This window comes from Lissotriton vulgaris, chromosome 5 (genome assembly GCF_964263255.1).
Source record: "Lissotriton vulgaris chromosome 5, aLisVul1.2, whole genome shotgun sequence".
Taxonomy (NCBI): Eukaryota; Metazoa; Chordata; class Amphibia; order Caudata; family Salamandridae; genus Lissotriton; species Lissotriton vulgaris.
This window is the reverse complement of record NC_141693.1, coordinates 499,018,160-499,041,049: the sequence shown is the minus strand read 5'-3', so window position 1 is coordinate 499,041,049 and position 22,890 is coordinate 499,018,160. Positions and strand designations below refer to the sequence as shown.

The window sequence follows — 22,890 nt, the reverse complement described above, 5'->3', positions numbered from 1 at the left end:
TAGAATGTAGGCTGAAATCCCCTGTTATAAATGTCACCATCACATGTCTGGCTGTCACAGATCACTATCATAGCAAACTTGTAAATAGAATGACATTGCCAATAAATTGGAGGTCTCTTCACTGGTATTCTAAGAAGGAAAAATTATGGGACTAGTATCACTTTAGGATGTATTATAATGTTGACTTTGGGTAGATCTCACATAGGTTTGGGCAGCTTGGTTTGGTGGGATAAAATGTTATCTAAAGTTTTGCATTAGATAACGTATTTGCAAGTTCTCAAGCCACATTAAAGTTAGCTCTGGGCCTGGAGAGCATGTTAAAAACAAATATGACCTCGTCATTGGTATCTATCACTTACTCAGCTTTCTCTGGTGTTTTATCCTTAATTTATTGTCCAGCACTTTGTCAACTTCACCCTGAATGTTCTAAGGAAATGTATACCAAATAGGCTGCCACCCATCTAAGCTTAATTTAAAGCTACAGGTGGCATTTATCCTTAAACTAAAGTTTTGTTAACAATTTAGATAATGCACTCACTTCCTTTTTCTAGAACAATGAGAAGTTAATCCCATCAAAGTTCCAATGTTAAGTTGGTTTGATTCAACAACTGTATATTCAATGCCATATTATTTCAAAATCAGGAAAATAGTTTAGTGGCAGCGTGTGATGTTCCATGCACCGTAATGCAGGACCTCCTAGTGGAACCAATACCAATACCAGTCAGAGACCATGACACCCAGTGGAATCCACGGTTTTCCCTTATAGTCAGGTATTCCTTAGAGTTTACTATGGTCACTCGGTGTGTAGGACTGGTGGGATCCATCATCCCCTGCAACAGTCTATGGCAAACAACATGGTTTCCTTGTGCTCTGGGAGAGTAAAGTGGTTGACATTTTTTTGAATGTTCATTAAGATCTAAGCCGTCAAAGTCACCACCGTCCTTCCTCCTGGAAGACACTGATGACCTTCTAATTAAGAGCTTTGATAAATATCCTTTGCAGAGAGACAATGGTGAGACACCATGTGTCAATTTCTTACTATATTGAAATAGAGGCTTATGTATTCTATTTACACTTGGGTGAAGGCACCTCCTATGTCAAGGCCTCGTTCCTGCTGCTAACATGTCAGACGCCTGCCACCATGTGGTACTATTAACCATTAATTACAGGGGTGGCTGGGCTATTGCAAGATAGAAGCGGCGTAGTAATGGGGAGGCATCAACAAAGTGGTGCTAAATGTTCTGCCTGTCAGCCCTGTATGGCTGACTGATAGAACCCATACCTGGCACAGACAACATGGCCTTGGGAATTCCTTGGTATTCACTGCCCTCTAAACTGACATACATACCCAGTTGACCCAAGGCTCCAATTAAATCAAATATTTCCTGTTTTGTGTAAGCTCTCCTGTGCAATATCTGCATCCTAGAGTTTTCTTTTATACTTTCCCATGAATGTGCCTTTCCAGTGTGGGAATCCTGGGGCTCTGCTCTTCTTGAAGGTGCTTGTGCACAGCAGTAAGGTGATCCAACTAATTACAGTGGTGCCTTGGGTTCCCTTGGTCATCATTAATCCCATAATTTTCTCATGCACAGGTGTTCATCCACTTCAGTGGCAGGAAAGTTCGAGTGTGGACCTAAGTGCACTTTGTGGCCATTTGTCTCTTATCGAACTTGATCAAGTTTGCTTGGAAACGAACGCACATGACAGACTCAGTGAATCCACAACTCTATGTTGCATCCTTTTGTTTGCAGAAGGTACTGTCATTTCTTAACAGTGATCTACACTGAACTAGTGGGAGGAATATATACGTGGAAGGTGAAGGAGAGGTACATACTATGGGGGAAAATGTTGGACACTGGGAACAGATGGGCATATTATCAAGACAGGAGATAAAATTATCGCCGCTTTAGCGGCAGAAAACTGCTGCTAAAATGGCGGTAATGGGCTTGATAATATGCTCTATGGAATTCCAATTGAAGCCCATGTTAGATGTCCTTCACATCTAACATGGGCTTCATTTGGAATTCCATAGAGCATATTATCAAGCCCATTATCGCTGTTTTAGCGTCGGTTTTCTCCTGCTAAAGCGGTGATAATTTTATTGCCTGTCTTGATAATATGCCCCAGAGTTCAATCAAAGAGAAGTAAAATTTTTATTGAGGCCATAATATTTTACAGCTTGATTAAAGGTGCCCGCAAATGTTACACTGCTTCTTCCTTTTTGCATTTCAGAAGCAGCTTGAAGCACCAGCTGAAGAGGAAAAATGACTCCATGTTGCAAAACACGGCTTGCCAGGGGTCCATTGTAAATATTTTTCTTCACTCTGATTTAAATCTCTTTGGGACATATTATCAAGAAAGGGCGCTATATTAGCGCCCCTTTTATCGGCAGGAAACTGCCGCTAAAGGGGCGATAATGGGCTTGATAATATGCCCTTGTGTATTTTCATAGGAGCCCAGGTTAACATGGGAACCTGGGCTTCTATGGGAATTCATAAGGGCATATTTATCAAGCCCATTATCGCCGCTTTAGCGGCAGTTTCCTGCCGATAAAAGTGGCGATAATGTATCGCCCTTTCTTGATAATATGGCCCCTTGTTGTTTCCTGCTGGATATTTGGACAAGCATGTATTGGAAAGACTACCTGCCAAAGATTCCTCAACAAAGATATGCATTGTGTGAAGTAGATTGGATAGTGGACAGAAAAAAGGTAACCCAGAAATTCTGCACAGCTTTTAGAAAATCATATGATTTACTCACCAGTACATCGAGAAAGAAGCAACTGGTGCACATTTCCAAATGTACTACTGCTAAATTATAAAAAAAAGAAAAAATCTGAAATCTGCACGTTTGACCAGAATTCCACTTTTTAGTGTGCAGATTTACGGCTCCCTTTGTGAATCATGTCTTAGGTGTACTGTGCAACGTTCTAGTATTCCATCATATTTAAGGGGAATAGTGTAAGAATCACAGTTATAACACAGGTTTAATGCAGATGAATAGATTAAGGGCGGTGCCTTGTTGCACCAGAATCTGCACTGCACAGAGTTGTATCATGTTTTGTGAAAACAATGGGCCCGATTTACAGAGGAAGTAATAAATCTACACTCAGTGATTTAAATCTACATGCAAATATAGATTTACGACTTTTCAGGATTCCCAAACATTCACAGGAATTTATGTGGAAAGCTGCATCACAAGCAGGTTTCCATATGGCTTTCTGGGAAGATCATGTGGCATTCCCTTTTGGATCTCCTGCGCAGGAGAATACAATCTCCCCTTGCAAATGCACATTTTGTTCTCCACGACAGAAATATTGTTTTCCCCGTGGAGAAACTCCTTCCCTTACACTCCTGCATTTCTGGGCAGGGTGATCCGCCCCTTATCATCTTGGATAGAGACTTATGCCAGCTGTTTTCTGAACTAAAATGACTGCAGTTTCTAGAGTAGAAAGGAGAATGACAGGAATGTGTGTATACTCTCGAGCATGCATGTGTGTGGGTGTTCTCAAACTTTCCAGGCCAACCATGTCTTGGAGTATCCATTTGCCACCTCTTGAGTGGAATTTACGAGTGTGGATAATTCAGCACTTGTGGTAAAGACCTCTGCACATGTAAATGGGTTTAGGTCTACCCTACCAGGAATCACTTTGTGAATTCCTGTTAGGTTTAAAGCAGGTTCAAGACTGTATTTATCTTTGTGGTTAGGGTTCGATGTATTTCTCTTCTACATGATTTAAACTACTTTTTGCTTCAAACGTATGATGCCTGGTTGCAATCTTTGGGGCTTCATACTTTTAATATTTCTTAATAGAGCCAACCGTTTTGTAACATGCATTATCGCCTTAGAATCAGTGGAGTTGCAAAACTTGCCAATCTGTTATATACTACAAAGGTTTTTGAGCAAAAGGCTCCTATGCAATTGGTCATTCTTTAGCTCTTATATTATCATGGTTTGTCATTTGCTACAGAAATGTTTCTTGAAACATAAGCATCGAGCTTTATAGTGTACGAAGCCAGAGCCACAAATTAATTTTGAAATATTCAAGGATCTACTTACGGGAGGAAGTTAAGATTTGAGACTGATAAAGATTCTACGATGACCAGCCGGGTGATGCATAAAGACACTTTTTGCTGCCAATGAGAAGCAAGGTACTTTTCTCAATGCACTTCCCTTCATTCAACTAAAAATTCCACATCTTTGTGGTCACAAAGTCCTGGTGTGGGCATGCGCATTCTTGTCGGTGTCACATACTGTGACAATGTAACCAGTCAACAATAAACTTGTATGGGGGCATGGCCAGGATGCCGACCAGGATGGTCACGCAGCGCTGAAGCTCCGCCGGATGATCCCACCAATCGCATCCTATCTGATGTAATTGTACACCAAGTCAGCGGAGGAACGGATGCTCAAACAACTGAAGAAGGGGTGATCCTGGGGTACCATCTGCAGCTACTCAAATCAAAGAAATCGGCCCGTTCCGGGTCCGGCTGATGTTCGTGGGAGGAGCTGTCTGCTGGGGTGCGGTAGGGCCTAAGAGAGGGCAGTGCTCATTGCTCACTCTCGATTGGGGGCTCGGATGCTGCCACATCAGTTGTATGGTCGAGTACCGCTCTTGCAATGGGCGAGGTGAGTGTTTCCTGGTATGAGACCCCCTCCCTCTAATCACCCCTTAAACACAAATTGTGCCTGAATTGCTCCTGGAAGCCCCGTGGCGATGGGGGCAGCGGGAGAGCTTGGGAGACAGCCGCCAGGCTGATCAGACAGGCCTGAAGGGGGGGCACCAGTGGCTGGGGCTGCAACGCCCACTCGAGAGTACAGAGTCACCCACCATGCTCGATATGGAGGCCTCAATGCAGCACTTACAGAAATGAGGCATTCCCAATGCACCGTTTGCTTTAATTAGACACCCCTTGGCATTACATTATGCTGGTCACTGCAAGTAACTACAAAAGGGGTTCGCTGATGGGGCGCTGAGGGCCTATAAATTGTGCATGTAGCTGGGTCCTGATGACGATGGTGGAGGCAGCACATAACGCATTCCAGTGTAAGGGGTTGAGCTGCAGGATTCATCAGTAAGTAACAGATCCTTGGTTATTCCCACACTTGTCAGGCTAACCCTCTGACACCTCCACTCTGAGTCTGGCTGGAGATAGATGTTGCAACCCATCAGGCTTATGTAGGAAGATATGGGTAAAAAAGACCCCAAACAACGGCTATTGCAGTTTGGGAAAGCCACAGAGAAAGTGCCAGAAATGGGCAACGGCATGGCTGAGAGTGGCCAAGTTACGGCCCAGCAAGTGATCCTTCCACAGGCCAGAATATCCTTGATGCAAGAATTGAGGGCCGGTTTCAGGGCGCTGGATAGCAGGTTTGATGCCCTGGAAAAGCGCCTGGGCAATCTGGGCGCGAAAATAGAGGTGAATTATAAGCAACTGGATACAGTCGAAGGTAGGCTGTCAGATCTAGAAGACGGGACATCCCAGTCATCAAAGCGCCTACATCTCATGGAAAAGATCCTTAAGGAAGTAGATATCAAAAATGAAGATTTGGAGGCGCACAGTAGGCACAATAACGTTCACATACTTGGGGTCCCTGAATCAGCCAATAATGGCCGAATGGATCTTTTTGTGGAAACTCTGTTGGAGGACATATTTGGCAAGCATGCCTACACTCCAGGGTTTGTCGTTGAACAAGCTCATTGATCCTTGGGCCCTTGCCCCAATCTTGGCTGCCCGCCCAGACCTATAATTGCGCGCCTCTTGAATTTTCAAGGCAGGGACACTGCGCTGCGATTGGCAAGAGAGAGTGGCGCTATAAATTCCCAGGGATCACGTTGGGTCTGTTCCCTGACTTTACAGCAATGGGGCAGGAGGCGAGGTGCAAATATAATGGTGTTAAGGCTACCCTTCGAAATCTGGGTCTCAAATACGGTATGCTATACCCAGAATGCCTTCGGGTGGATATCGAGGGTAAACCCAGGATCTTCGATACCCCCACTGCGGTCCAGGAATTTTGCAGAAACTATAAAGGCAACAGCAGTCAAAAGTGCACAGACACATCCAGGGCTACCCTCCTCACAGTGGATCGGTTGCCAGTTTGGAACTTTTTTTCCTCTGATTAACCCAGGGATTGTGCCTCTGAACCCTATTGCTCCGTTCCGAAGGTTTTCTTCTTGCGTTGAGATAGGATATTCACCAGGTTAAATTTAGTTTACTACACGTTGGGTCTCTGACATGGCGTTGCCACTCCCCTGTGTGTTTAGCACAATAAAGGTGTTCATATATTGTACTGTATCTTACTTATTTCCTGCTTAAATATCTGGGATGTTTACATGATGCATATGTCTGCAGGTTATATGGGGTGGTTCCCTGCTCAGGGTGGCGCAGGGAGGGGTGGGGGGTGGAGAGAGTGAATGTCTGTGGTTTTTGGTTATTATTATCTGCATTTCAGTATACTCACTGTACAAGGAAGAGTTTTGGTAATTAAGAAATACAGCTATCACTGTTTTTCAGTCTACATGACAACATTGAATAACCTGTCCACCTATTCTGACCTGTGGCTCATCACCTGGAATGTCAGAGAACTCAGTAAGGATAGAAAAGGGAAGCACATACTACATTACTTACAGCGTCATGGGATAGATGTTGCATTTTTACAAGAAACCCATTTACCCAAAACAGACGTCACCCATTTTGCGACTATTTAGGGCCCACATCGATATTTTGCTAATTATAGCACTTATTTGAGAGGCACCATGATATGATACACAAATATCTCCCTTTCCAGCTGCACTAGGCTCACAATGAGAAGGTTGCTGTATCATGGAAGTGGGATAGCTAATGGGCCACTGGATGGCATTTGTGTGCGAATATCACTCATTACATCGCATATTTATACAACACGTGCCATTACAATGCGGGTATTACTACACAATGTCAATAACAACGACATACCATTACATCGTAAATGTTTACCACGACTATACCTTTACCACTCATGCCATTACAAAGCAAAGGCATGCGTGGTAGAGGTATACTCATGGTAAAAGTTTGAAAGGTAAGTGACTCTACCCTGCCGTACCCTAATCCCTAATTTAGTACCCCTGCATAACCCTCCCCCAACCTCTAGTCCTCTTCCTACATTTACACTACCCTAAAACACTACCCTACACTACACAAACACCACAGCACTACCATTAATCCTAAAACACTGCCAAGAGCACGACCCTCCCCATACCTCCAGTCCGGTCCCTACATTCAAACACTACCCTGCGTGACTCCCTGACACTACACTAAACCTTAACACACAACCCTACACTACATAAAGACCACAACTCTACCCTAAAACCCAAAAACACTACCGAGCACCACCCTCCCATACCCCTCAGTCCAGTTCCTACACTCAAACACTACCCTGCACGACCCCCCCCAACACTACTCTAAAACATTATCCTACACTACACAAACACCACAACACTACCCCAAACCCTAAATAACTACCCTCAGCATGACCCTACCCCAGTACGATCCCTACACTCAAACACTACCCTGCAGGACACAACACTACACTAAACCCTAAAACATTACCTTACACTACGCAAACTCCACAACACTACCCTAAACCCTAAAACACTACCCCCTGCACGATACTACCCCTGCCCCAGTCGGGTCCCTATATTGAAAGACTACCCCGCATGACCCCCCAACACTACTCTAAACCCTAAAACACCACCCTATACTACACAAACACCACAACACTACCCTAAACCCTAAAACACTACCCCCTGCATGACCCTCCCCCTACCCCCAGTCCGGTCCCTACTCTCAAACACTACCCCGCATGAGCCCCCGATACTACACTAAACCCTAAAACACTACCCTACAATCAAACACTACCCTGCATGACCCCGACACTACACTAAACCCTAAAACACTACCCTACGCTACACAAATACCACAACACTACCCTAAACCCTAAAACACTACCCCCAGCACGACCCTCCCCCACCCCAGTCTGCTCCCTACACTGAAACACTATACCCAGCAAGACTCTCCCCTACCTACACAAAACAAACACCACAACACGACCCCAAACCTTAAAACACTACCCCCAGCATGACCCTCCCCCACTCCCCAGTCCGCTCTTTACACTGAAACACTAACCCAGCAAAACCCTACCCCTACCCCCAATTCCCCTTACCTCTCTCTCCTCGTGGTTCCCTCTCCTGGTTCCAGCATCGTCTGAGGGGCAGTGCACGTCATAACGTTGTTGTGAGGAAACGGAAAAGCCTCAGTTTCCTCACAACGATGTTGATAGCCATTACATCCCATGCGTTGTAAAAGTGCATGCAATGTAATGGTATCTGTAGTATTGGTATGCGTTGTTACATCACATGCGATGTAACTCATGGGATGTAATGACATGCGGTGAAACAGCCGCATTGTAATGGCTGTTCACCATCATGTGCATATACACCCCTAATATCGATAGCCCAGAGTTTTTCCATGAACTGCATGCTCAAATCTTGCAGCTTGATGCAGAGTACATATGTATGGGGGCGATTTTAATCTTTTACTAGACCTTTTCCTCGACGGTTCCTCTGCCTCCCCTGACACGAAGCCATGCGAACAACAAGCACTGCTGGATCTGTGTGACTCAGTGGGGTTGATGAATATTTGAAGGCAGTGCAATCCGGTAGGTCTGGCATATTCTCACTACTCTGGCCAATATGATACGCGGACCAAGTTTTACTACTGGTTGATCTCCCCTAGTTCATTTACTTGGTATAAAACTACCCAACTTCTCCCCAGAACGTACTCGGATCACTGTCCACTGGTGTTGAAGACCCATGCTCCCAAGCTGGAGGGAAGTGAAAAGCAGTGGAGATTTCCTGGGAGGGCCCTTTTGGATGAGGTGTTTCAATCAGAGCTTTGTGAAGCAATAGAGGAATATTTAGAGTTAAACACTGGGTCAGTCAACTACTGGGCCACACTTTGGGAGGCCTTTAAGGCCTACACACTGGGTGTTTGTATTTCTAAGCATGCTGGGGTGTTGAGGGACCTCAGGGCCACAATTGCACGTATTGAACAAAAATTGGAAACAATAGATAGAGAACAGATTGAGCATACAGATCCTGTCTGATTTAGCCGCCGCCTGTCCCTCTTGGCGGAATTCATGGAGCCGCTGAACGAAAAGCTATTTTTTAAGTAAATACGCTTCCGCTCACCATTTTAGGGAGGGCAAGAGACCGGGCCGCACACCTTCACGCTGTTAAAGACCCATCTGGACGAACATGCATCACCGAAATCCAATCTACAGCAGGCCAGATTCTCAAAGGTACCCCAGAAATACAGGACTCATTTTTATCATACTAAACTACGTTCTATACGTCCCGAGTAACACACAACACTCCGGACCAGGAGGAGTATCTGACTGAGATGACCTTGGTCTGGCTTGAGAAATTCATGCAAGAGTTCCTAAGGGAACCATTCTCCACAGAAGAGATCATTATTGCTATAGACGCAATGAACGGCTCTGCAGCCCCCGGGCTGGATGCCTGCTAGAGGTTTATAATGAGGTGCTTGACTGCGGGGAAGAGACCCCCACTCTGCAAGAAGCAGTAATTATCCTACTTCCTAAACCAGGAAAAGACCCGCTAGCTTGCGGGTCATACAGGCCACTTTCCCTTTTAAACCTAGATTATAAAATCTTGTCCAAAATGATTACGTTAAGGCTAGTCTTATTGTTAGATCGGATTATCTCTGCCCAATCGGAATTTGTCCCCCACAGATCAACCTCCCTCAATCTGAGGACTCTGTTCACTGCGCTGCATAGAATTGCACCAGAAGTCCCGGCAGCGGCAGTCCTTCTTGACACCAAAAAAGCCTCTGACTCCTTGGAGTGGCCTTTCTTCCTGGCGGTGATGAGGAGGATGGGTATGCCAAGAGGTTTTATTGACCTTACAGCGCTGTTATATGCTGCCCCTATTGCCAGACTATGCTTAAATGGTACATTATTGAGTTTCTTTAATCTCACCCGGGGCACCGGGCAGGGATGCCCTCTATACCCACTGCTTTTTATTCTAGCTATGGACCCTCTGGCCAGACATATTCAGGAAAGACATATGCATAGAGGACTACAGTTCAGAACGGACCCTCTCCTTTTTCCTTGCGGACGATATCATCCTTTACGTTCGGTCCCCCAGGAGAACCTAGACCTTCTTATGAGAGAGATTATACGGCATGGCTGGTTTTCTGGCCTGACCATCAATTGGAGCAAATCAGTGATAGTCCCACTTACCAGTTGTACCACGAAATGGAGCTGTGAATTTCCGCTTGAATGGTGTGAGGACTCGACCAAATATCTGGGAATATATATCCACAAGGAAACAGAACAAATAATCCGATTGAACTACGGCCCCGCTATGCATAAATTAGAACTACAATTGGAAAGATAGCTGTGACTTCCCCTTTCTCTTGCAGGTCATGTCGCGCTGATAAAAATGATTGTCCTCCCAACATTTTTGTACCTATTTAACAACATTTCCATACCGCTCCCTAATAGATTTTTTCTCACTCTGCACTCTCATCTCATAAGGTTGGTCTGGGGAGGCAGGAGACCAAGGGTTAGCTGGGATGTCATAACTGTACAGTGTGACAGAGGGGGATTCAGTGTTTCAAATCTGCAAGTACACTATTTGATTGTGCAGTGAAGTTACACACATTCCTGGTACCAACCTGAACCCTGGATTACCTACATTAGACCTAAGGCAGATTTAGTCTTGCCAGCCTCTCTGAAAACTGTGCTGCCACTGGGATTTCCTAGAGATCCTTGTGATATTCTGCTGTGTCGAATACCAGTTGGGCCTGGCAGAAGTTAGTGAGAGTCAATGGAGCTCATGAAGGGGGGTCCGCTACTGCTCGAACAGCCAGGTCTTGAGTTGCTTCCTGAAGGCGAGGTGGTCCTGAAAATCTGATCTCAAATAGCCCATGGATACCCATTATAGAGGAGAAATTGGTGCAGCGCACACTTTCCAAATACTACATAAGTAAAATGTATTTACTGGGACCATGTGTTCTCTAGTACAGAGGAGGGGAGATTTAGCGAGGCATCTTTTATGAATCACTTTATGCTAAATCGGGTCAGCTGTGCACTAAGAGCGGGGATCTCTGTGTTCTGTTTGGAGCCCGAGTCCTTTGCCCCACTGACCACGGTGATTGGGTGCCCCAGGGGAGAGAACCTTATTTCCAAAATGTATGGCGCATGTGCTGCTCTAGTTCCCAGCAGATACTCCAAGGTCCGAGAAGCTTGGGAGTGAGATCTAGGTCACCTCATTTGGGATTCGCAATGGACTTTTTGTTGCGTACAAACTAAAGAGGTCTCCCTGAATAGCCGACATAAATTGATGCACTTTAAATTTCTGTGGAGAATATATATGACAACTGGGAAAATGCGCACTATTAATCCTAGCAGGCCTCCTAATGCTTGAAATGCAAAGTGCCACATGCCCACTTTGTACATCTTGCCTGGAACTGTGTTAAAATTAGGGCCTATTGGCATGGAGTGTACAGAGTAATTGGGGAAATACCAAGTTTGGAAATAGTTCCCACTCCTGAGACTGCGCTTTTGGGGTTCGTATTTGGTTTCCCAAAAGAGGTTAGTAAATTTACCTCAATCGTTTTACTGCTGGCAAAGAGAGAGATAGCTCTTAAATGAAGCTGCAAAGCCCCCCTCAACAGTAAAGGGCAAGCGCAACATTTTAACGTATTGCAACATGAATAGTGAACTATATCCCAGCACTTAGCCTCTGGCGTGTCGGCTGAGAGATATCTGGGGCCCCTTTGGAGTTATTTGCTTGTGCTTAGAGCAACTCCCGCTGTGCAACAAACGGATGGGATTGTTTCCACTGGAGTGGGGTAAAAGCTTCATGAGTTGCATCCAGATGTTAATTGAATGAATGGGAATGGGAAGGAAAGGAAAGCACCGCGGGCGAGATGTACCACTTTGAGAAAGGGCAGATGCTATGTACTTATATATATATAAGCTGTATCAGCTCTATGGGGTGGTGGAGGGTTGGGTGGGGGGCAGGTGTAGCTAGAAATGTAATTTTTTCCATTTTGCTTCATGCATTTTAAATTGCAAAATCTCAGTGAGTAACCATGTACTGAATGTAACTATTATGAAACTGGTAAATTAAGTTTAAAAAAAACAAAAATCAATAAACTTGTATTATCTGGAGTGCCTTTGTCCAATCAGTAATTTTGTTTGTTAACCATGTTACCCTGCAACACGGTCTGCAGTATCTCATGAGTTGAGTGATTTACCATGGGTTTTGCAGACAGACCAAGGCCCAGCTTCATCAAAGGCTTGTGTTGCCCTTGTATCACGCAAAGTGATGCAAGGCAATGCAAGGCCTATGTATGATTTACTATGCCAAAAAATAGCCACCTTGCATGGCTCTGTGTAGCACCGTACATCTGCAGTAACACAAGGCAGCACAAGTCGCTGCCTTGCATTACTTTGCGTTGGGAAGGCGTTCCATGAATGGAGCATGGGTGATCCCATGCATATACCCTTGGTTTTTGGTGCATTCTCAGATTTACTAAGACTAGTAAACCTAGAATACATCGAAATGCTACGCCTTCCCAGATGAGGCGTAAAGAGGAAACCTATGTTTATTTGTCACCTTTGTTTCCTCTTTGTACATGTGAACACAAGATGAAACTCCCTCTGGTGATTGTTTTTTCTAAACAAAAGTCTGCTTTTCTGCAACAAAACAATCCTGGCTGTAAATCAGACACCCTTGCAATATAGTGCTAGGGTGCCTGCATTGGTAATTGGCATCCACAAGTCCACCAGCACAGAGAGAGAGAGCAGGAATGTACCATATGTTGTAATTATGGAACATTCCTGCTCTCTCCATCTGACCCAGCGCAGCAAGTTGTCAGTCTGCATTGCTCAGTGTCAAATTTAGTAAATCTAGGCCCGGGTCTGCACCATACACACCTGCACAGAAGAAGTTTAGCAATGTGAGAACATCATGATATGTCCCGGTTCTCAGCTACTTCCACTATGATTTTGCTAGGTGTTCACTCATTTGCAGGAGACTCATACATTTTTCGTCAACTAAGAGAGCCTAAAATAAAATTGCAGCATCTAAGTGCCTATTCAAAAATTGTAGTCATATTAATGGATTGAAATCCCGATGATAAAAAGAAACTATTGCAAAACAATTACAATGCATGCAAGTAAACAGCAATGTTGGCAATTACTTGTTGGAATGGCTCCAAAGGACGTAAAACTTGGATTGAAAATTAACATAATGGGGCATATTTACAAGCCCCTATCTCCACCTCAATGTCACTTTTCTTGACGTTGTGGCTCTGTCTTATTCACAAGGGGGTGTTAAGCCACTTAGGGTCCTATTACGATGGCCGGCAGACAAAGTCCGCCCGCCACCATAATGATGAACGGGACAATCCGCCAGAGGTGCAGTGGTCCGGCTGTGGCCATTAGGATGCCACTGTGGTGATGGCATCCCCCATTCACAACATTGTGGGGGGGGTGCTCACAGCACCGCCACAATGCTGTAAATGCACGTTGTGCTTTGGCATGCACATGGTGACAGGCACCACGTGGTGCCTGACACCTTGTCCATGCCTATGCCGAGTGCACCCCCTTACCCCCGAACAACCTGGGGGTCCGCAAGAGGCCCCCTAAGGCAGAAACTGCATGCTTTTCCATGGCGGCGTTGCCACCATGGAAAGGCACATCTCTGCATTCATCCTAATATGGATGGCAGTGTCTTGCAGATACCACCACCATATTGGAGCCCTTATCCGCTCGGTCGCCTGTCCGATTGGCGGAAAACCGACATAAAACCGGCAGACGTTTTTTCCGTCCACCGGGGTCCCCCGCACCATCGTAATATGGTTAGGGGAAATGGTAGGTGGGCAGTGGCGATCCGCCAACTATACTAATTACCCCCCTTAGCGTGGCTTAAAGATCCCTTGTGAATTAGGCGATCAGGCCAAGGGATCAGAAATTTGTAACCCAGCTGAGAATGCGACAGGCGCAGGAAACTCTGTCCGCTCTTCCTCCCGCATTCGTTACCAGTCCAGTGACCTCCATCATCTACAGGGCACCAAGCACTGCCCCTGCATACTAGACCCAGCCACTCTAACCGGCTCAGTTAGCTGCAAGCTCTGCCGTTGGACCTCTACCAACTCAGGCCCCACTTCAGCCGCTCTATCACCCCCCAATGCTCCCCAGCCTTTACTCAAAGGAGGACTAATTAACGCACGATCCATGTGCAAGCACAATCAAGATATACACGATCTCATCATTGACTCTGATCTTGATTGCTTAATGGTCATCGAAACATGGTTAACGGAAGAGAGCAACCCCGATATTGCTATCGCCCTACCCCAAGGCTACTCGTTTTTCAGACAAGACAGAGCTAAGGGGAGAGGTGGCGGGGTCGCCATTATACTTAGAAACAACTTTTCCTGTCATACTTTCAGTCTAGATCCACTGAAAAAAACAGAAGGTTTAGGTTTTTCAATTAAATTAAATGAACACACCTCCTTCTCAGGCGGCCTCATCTATCGCCCACCCGGAAACGCTACTGAATTCCTTGACTCGTTATGTGACTCCTTGGGACACTTCTCCCTAAGATACTCACACTTCACCTTACTCGGCGACTTCAATTTACATCTTGAATCTAAAACCGACGCCCAATCCGTCAACTTCTCCCAAACTCTGGATATGTTTAAAATCCAGCAGCTCGTCACTCTTCCTACGCACTCTCTTGGCCATACCCTTGATGGTGTGTGCACCAACCTCTCTTCTTTAACCACCTTTCCCCCTCTGCCACAGATCTGGTCTGATCACTCTTTGATCCCATTTCACATTGACTGTGAATCCGCCCCCCTACAATAAAGCCAACCCCCTCCTTACTAACTCCATCAACTGGAAAAAGGTCCAAGAAAACATTAGCCTCAAACCCCTAATGTCTTCCCAATCCCCTACTCTATCAGGGAACGTCGATATCGACGCCGACCTTTTTCAAAACTGGATCTCTCTGGAAATTAAGTCCAGAATCCCCCCCAAGCGTCCTGGCTCCTCCCATCAAAAAACCAAAACCAAGGCCCCTTGGTTCACACCTGACCTAGCTAACGCTCATTTGCTCTGCAGGAAAGCTGAACGTATATGGCGCAAGACATACGATGAGGCCAATCGTCTTGCATATACTCTAATAAGGAAAACGTATCTCTCAAAAATTAAATCAGCCAAAAAAACCTTTTACGTTAATGCCATTAAAGATGCCAGCCAAAAACAAAAGACGCTGTTTAAAATAGTAAAATCATTCACTCAGCCCAAAGCACTCCTACCGGAAATTCCCCCATCTCAAGATCTCTGTGATCAAATCGCTGACTACTTTGAAGATAAAATTGCCTCCATCCAAAACAACTTTCCCACCCCGGATACCCCCCTTGTTCCCCCCCCACCGGACTCTAGTGTCGGCATTCTCAGTAGCTTCTCACCGGCCACGTTAGCGCAAACCAGAGAAATCATCCTGGCCTGCAAATCTGGCTCGCCATCCGATCCCTGTCCCCCTAAAATTCTGCACCAACTAATCGATGTGCTGAACCCTACGATCAACAAAATAGTTAATTCCTCACCCCTCACAGGGTCCGTCCCCAGCCGATGGAAAAAGGGAATTGTCAAACCCCTTATGAAAAAGGTCAATAAATCCCCGACAGATCTGACCAACCTCCGCCCGATCTCACTTCTCCCTGCCTTGCGTAAAATAACGGAGCAACTAGTCTACAGACAGTTAAAACGCCACTTGGAAGAAAACAACATTCTCCACCCCAAACAATCAGGTTTCCGTCCAAACCACTCGACGGAAACCGCACTGATAGAACTATCAGACACCATCAAATTGTTACAAGATCAGAGGAAAAATTCTATTCTCATCCTCCTTGACTTAACGGCGGCGTTTGACACCATCTCCCACTCCATCCTTATCAGTAGACTGATGGATATTGGCGTCACCGACACTGTTTTAGCTTGGATTAAGTCTTTCCTCACCGATCGCTCACAAACTGTCGCCCTAGGTCCCTTCCACTCGAAAGAGAAGATGGTCCCGTCTGGTGTACCACAGGGATCCATCCTGAGCCCCCTCCTTTTCAATATTTATCTTATCCCACTCCTATCCCTGATCGATTCCTTTGGTATACCAGTCACCTCGTACGCCGATGACACACAACTCATCGTGCCTCTAGAGGACAACTCCACTGATGCCGAACTCAACCTCAAACTCTGTCTAACTGAAGTCTTCCGCTGGATGGACCGCAACCATTTAAAATGCAATTCCAGCAAAACTGAGATCCTTCCAATTGGAAAAAACGCGTCCTTCTGCCCAGCTCTCTGGGGGCCAGATGATTCAGCCGCCCTCCCCCAGACTGTCACATCCGCCAGAAATCTTGGTGTTATCTTTGACTCTGACCTCTCCTTTGACTTACACGCTAGAACGGTAGCTGGCAAATGCTTTGGAATAATCAAATCACTCAGAAAATTCTTCAACTTCTTCCCGACCGATGCCAGGAAAACTGTGACAGTAGCGCTCATAATTTCCCGCCTGGACTATTGCAACAGCCTTCTCGAAGGGGCAAAAAAGAACACACTATCAAAACTTCAAAGTGTGCTTCACTCCGCCGCTCGATTGGTGCTCAGGCTACCCCGCAGATCCTCTATCTCTGCTGCCCTCCGTTTACTACACTGGCTGCCTCTCCATAAGAGAATTCTCTTCAAAATTCTGATCATTGCCTTCCGTGCCTTCAACAAAACTGGCCCTAAGTATCTCTCCAGACGATTTCCCCACTACACCCCCAGCGTTCTCTCCGCTCGTCTCTTGATAATCTCATCCTCCCTGCCAAATATAACCTAAAGACTAAGGGCGGCAAACCCCTAGGCTCTCTAGCTACCAAAGCATGGAACAGCCTGCCCAAAACTCTCCGACAACAGACGCTTGAAAAATCCTTCAGAAAGCTCTTAAACACCTGGATTTTTAACCTCCCCGATGACTACGCCAAAGCGGCCATCTAATCTCCCCTTCAACCTCAGGATTGATTAGTCAGGATCTGCAGCGCCAAGATGCTCCCTCCGGAGCGAAAGTTGCGCTCTACAAATAACCCCTCAAATATCAAAAAATATCAAAAAGGAAGGGAGAGCTGCAACAGAAGGCCTCGGAAAAACTGACACAGGCAGCGGAAATGTCTAACTGTTCCCTCTTCTGGGCAACGGTTAATTCCCCTTTCCTAAAAGATGACCCGATCCCAGTGCTTATGTCCAATGTTATTAGTGAGGCATGGGTAACCCATTTTTCCACTATATTCAAACCTGACTGCCCCTATGGTGCTAACTGTAGATCTTGGCCTATTGTGCCTCTAGATTTTACTGTAGCAGAGGTAGAACTAGGCGTTAGTGCCAGTAAGGGGCGGAAGGCCCTGGGGCCGGATGGGGTTCCTATAGATGTCTATAAAGCTGCTCCGTCGCTGTGGAGGCCCCTATTAACTATTGAATTCAATGCAGCTGTGAGCAGCTGTGTTCCACCGACTTGGGTAGAATCTATTATAATTCCGATCCATAAGAAGGGAGAGAGGTCGGATGCTAAAAACTATCGCCCTATCTTCCTATTAGACCCCTCTGTTAAAATCATGAGTAGGACATTGCTAGTAAGGCTGGAAGAATGGGCGGTGGCTAATAGGTCCTTGGCCAGTACCCAATATGGCTTTAGGAAAGGGCGTGGAACACTTGATCAGTGTATAAACCTAGATCTGCTAATTGGGAAATACACCCAGGCCAAACAGGGCTCTCTTTATCTCTGCTTTGCAGATTTAAGTAGCGCCTTCAACCTGGTGGACCATCCCACCCTATGGACAACGTTTTTAGAGCTTGGGGCCAGAGAAGGAATAATCTTCTTTTTAGCCCGGTTGTACGAAAATGTGCAAACCTGCGTCCAATACGGGGTAAAAGGGGAGTGTACCCCCAAATTTAACGTTAGGTTGTTAGGTGTGGCATTAGACAAGGCTGTGCACTTGCCTCCCTGCTTTTTACACTTTTTATTAACAAGGTAGATGCAGTTTTAAAAACTATAAGTGCTGATGCTCCTCAGGTAAAAGGGATCGACATGCCGGTATTGTTATATGCGGACGATGTCGTGTAACTGTCCAGGACCCCTATTGGCCTCCAGTGTTTAATAGATCGGTTTTCTGTTTTTATCAAGGACGGGAAACTGCTTATCAACAAGAATAAAACTCACACTATGATCTGTGGGACAGGCCGTAAGAGGTCCCATACCTTTTTTATAGATTGCGAGAGAGTGCTACAAGTAGACAAATTTTGTTATTTAGGAATCACTTTCGCCAAAGATAGAACATGGTCACACAAAATTACTAATGTTCGTGCAAAGATGGCCAAAAGTGCCCACGGGGTTTTTAGATTTGCGGCAAAGATAGGCGACAGACGCATCAGGGACATGATGCAGATCTATCAATCCAGATGTGTGTCGATCACCTTATACAGGGCTGGGGTGCGGGGATATTGCCTTGATGGTTGTCTGCAAATTGAGGAAAATATTTTCCTCAAAAAACTATTGTGTTTACCAACCTCAGCCCCAACTGATTTTAATCCACAGAGAATTAGGCATTAATTATTTGTCAGATCTGACATCCCTAAGGCCCTTAATGATCTGGCGATCTATCTGGCAAAAGGAGGAGACAGCCTTCAATAGACTTGTAATTAACAACTGTCTCGCACTGGATAACCATCTTAGGATTCCCTGGTTAAAACATATTGGACACAGTTTTCAGGAAATCTTTGACTTAAATATTTTGGCTGACCCGTATGCTGCTGCTGCAATCCCAAAAACTGAGATGAAGATCATATTTATGTCGTACAGAGCTAAGAGGCGGGCAAACAGTAGTGGTTTACTGTCTACTTGTATGTTTTATAACAAATACATAAATAGTGAAGTTTTCAATTATACCTAAGTCAGGTGACAAGATCGTCACATAGATGTGTCCTAATCAGGCTTAGGCTCGGGCTGGTACATCACCTGGTGGCTCTCCAACACCCTAAAAAGTACCCGGCTGGCCCCTGCCCTTGCGATGGTCAATCCAAACAAAGCACATTGCACTTTCTTCTCATATGTAATCTCTACATGAATTTACATATTGCCTACCTAAAACCTATGTTTATAAAATATGGAGTTTGTTCTGTAAATGATGCAATGTAGTTGATTTTTAATATGCAAAATCCAGATATTTGCTTTTTTACTGCCTCCTTTTTATACAAATCAATTAATGCCAGGAAAAGTATGATGTTTTAATGTACGTGTGTATAATTGATTATCTCTGCAATGTTGTTCAAATGTGTATGTCCTATGTGCTTTTATGATCATTTTTGATATGTACTGAATAAAGCTTAATGAAATTAAAATGAAGTGAATTAGGCACCCTTTCACTGTATACTTAGCGTCAAAGGGGAGGGCAGTGGGTGTAGTGGTGGGCGTTGCACCTATACAACTAATGCTACTTTAATTATGGCCTTTTTTCATCTCCAAGTACCAGAGGATAAGCTAATTTGAATGTGGATCGAGACAGGGGGACAAGTTACAGATGTTTAAATTAATGAATACCAAACAGTGTCAACATTTTATTTTGATGAGGAAAATTAAAGTTAGGTCCTTATTCCACAAATTGTCATAATTCCAGTTCAGGCATGCAAGGGAAGTTTGCTCCTTAACCAAGATTACAAAATATTTGCCAATTAATTCACCAAAACATTTTTGCCTAGATGATTTCACCATGTAAAGTCTGGAATGATCAGTGCCGCCAAGAAACACATTCAGTAGTTGTGCACTTCAGATTAGGAAAAACAAAGTGGAAATACTAGGTTATCCTCCAGCTAACATGTGTAACCTGAATAGTGTGTTAAAAGAGCATCCTGCAAATACCAATCCCAGTTATATTTGGGTTTGATTGGGTGTGTTATAAACGTTTACAATAGTGGGCAACTTATAATGTGGCCCTTAGTCTCGGGGCAGCTCCTCCACTAAGGCAGAAGAACATCGCCCTCTACTTTAAAGCAGTGCACACAAAAAATAAAATGATAATAACAAAATGTTAGTCATTTTAATTTTAGTAATACAGTTGCACTGCAGCCAGCTAGGTTATTAGGGTGGGGCAGGGCCAGGCTCCCCTGATGTTCGCCTAGGCAGGAGGAGTTTTGGCTGCACCGTAAATGCGCATGAGGGTATGGCCGGCAGGCTCGGGCCGGCCAATTCATCATGCGTACTGTGCATGCTCTCCACAAATTGTATTATACAGCCTAGGAGAGAACATGCCCAGCTTCCAAGCCCCTGTTTGAGCGCCAAAACACAGCAACTTACTGCTGTAAGGCAGCGTTGTGTTTGGTCAGGGGATTCTGGGAGTCTGTGTTTGTCCTGGTTCCTGCTAGTAGGAGCGGCGGCAGCTGGTGACTGCGACCACAGGTACGTTTTTGTTTTCTTTCCTAGCCCCAACCATCCCCCGCCTCTCTGCCACTGTTCAATACCAGCCACCACTTCTTAGTCAATCCAAGTATATGGTTTCTTTCATGAACATGATCCAGAAGGCCATGTTTGAACGTAATATGATGTCAGTACAATATTGGCTGTTAGAAGGCAAATACAACTTGTTTATGTTTTTTTACTGCTAACGTCGTGTCAATGTATGTTGCACTTTCATTCAGATATACCTTATTTTACAAACTCTGTATTAAAGCAAACACATTTTTAAAAAAATATATAAGTCAAAGAGGAAAGAGCAGTCTACCTCAGGTCTGAGAAGAGAAGGTCTCAACAATTGCTGTTGCTGCCAGAAAAGAATAGACACAGAAGACATATTTAGTGGACAGTGAAGAAAGCAAATGTTTTCCTTCTTAAGAAGACCATTTAAGAAAGAAAGACAGCAAAGACGTACGGCATTAAGTTAGAGAAGAAACTACTGTTAAGAAATGTTCTTACTCTATCATCGTGTGTCACAAGATAGATTACTAGCTTCAATGTTATTTCATTAAATTATATTATCAAACTATTATACAGCACATCATGTCCAGCACCATGAGTTAATGTCTTGACCACTAAACAGATACAATTAGTACAAACCATTTGAAATAATAGTCACAGATATAAATGTAGTACATTTTTAAATGTATGTTCTGATTTGGTGAAAACACAATGGAGTCCTATGATGATTTAGCGACCAATCAGGATTCTCCACTCAGAAACGGCTATTTTATGAGTGACAAGTGTTGCTTGCTACACAGGTAATTAGGGTTGCCAGCACTTTTCATTGTTTGATGCTTTGTAGTTTGTGAAGGTTTTTTTGTTTATTTTCCTCCTAAGGTTAAGTACCGGTTTTAGTTGCGCTACGGTTTCTCATGTCATTTGGGCATGTGGGAGCCAATATTGTGAATTGAGAAACTCTGCAGATAGTGGCAGCAGCCACTTCAACCACTTGGACGCACCTGCACACTTGACACCTTCACACAACACAGGTAAAATAACCCCATGCTTTCATATTGCCCATTAATTGCATTAGGCCACACTGTGGAAACACTGAGTATCGCAAACACTTAGGATAGTGTGGCAGTTCTTCCATTTTTAGTGTAACTAGGGCTGTCTTGGGTTCTTGGGATTTGATCTTCCTTGTTCTATTTGGGTTTTAGGATATAGTGATTGATTTTTCATTGATTAGTAGAAATCTTCAGAGACAATTCTTTTTTTACATTCTGTTGATGCTGTTAAGCAACCCCTAGTGTACCTGGAAGCTCAAATAATTTGAATAATTTTCAATCCAGGTAAACATTTTAAAAATGTGTAAGACTATACAGGTATGAGGGCATTGCTACGGAGTTTGTGGAAGAAATCTAAAAGGCAAGGTACAAATAATCGCAAAAGCATAGGGGAGTGCCTCCAGAATTTCTTTTGCAGAAACTAAAACACTAAATGGTATATTTAGCAAATTGTGCTGTACTGCTAGCCAGGGAAAGGATAGGAATGTAACATTTTTAATATTATATGGTGCATTCCTGTTTTCCCCAGAGCTGGTGCACAATGTCCTGCCCAGCGCCAATGCAGGCACCTTTGCACCTAACTTTAGGACTCCTAAGCTGAGAAAAATCCTAACTTTAAGAATTTCAGTATTCACAGAAGGCATTTAGGAGTCCTAAAGTTAGGAGTCCTAACTTTACTACTCCTAAACTGAGAAAACTCCTAACTTTAAGACTTTCGGTATCCACAGAAGGCATTTAGGAGTCTTGAAGTTAGGAATCCTAACTTTACTACTCCTAAACTGAGAAAAATCTTAACTTTAAGACTTTCGGTATTCACAGAAGGGATTTAGGAGTCCTAAAGTAAGGACTCCTAACTTCTGTGAATACAGAAATTAGTAAGTGCCTTCTTTGAATACCAAAATGGTAGTAAGTTTAGGATTTTGTCTTAAGTTACTTCTGTGAATCAGGCTCTCACATGTCATCTCATGGACCCAGCTTAGGCCAAGGTTATGAAACGGAACTATGGATGCTGGGCACTGGGTAAATCTGTATTACTCTTCCTATATAAAGGGACTCTCTCCAGGAATGTTCCTCTTACATCTACGGAAATATTCAAGATGTGGACAGATACAATGATAATCTTAACATAGCCAAAGAGAAACCTTTGAATTTGAGCATAAAACACTTCACATCTCCATGCTATTGAGATTTGAGGAATAGGATAGTCTAGGGATAACACACAAAGGACATTCGCACACCTCAACACCTTGAAATCATTTGCTG

At 44.4% G+C, this 22,890-nt stretch overlaps 1 protein-coding gene across 1 annotated transcript in view; it reads right to left on the bottom strand.

Annotated features, from left to right (window-relative positions):
• Positions 1-22,890, bottom strand: part of PCDH15 (protocadherin related 15) — a 2,701,201-nt gene that overhangs the window by 23,577 nt on the left and 2,654,734 nt on the right. The window contains exon 33 of the mRNA XM_086921939.1: positions 20,886-20,924. Coding sequence (XP_086778065.1) covers positions 20,886-20,924 — 39 coding nt within the window. The remainder of the gene's footprint in view (positions 1-20,885; positions 20,925-22,890) is intronic.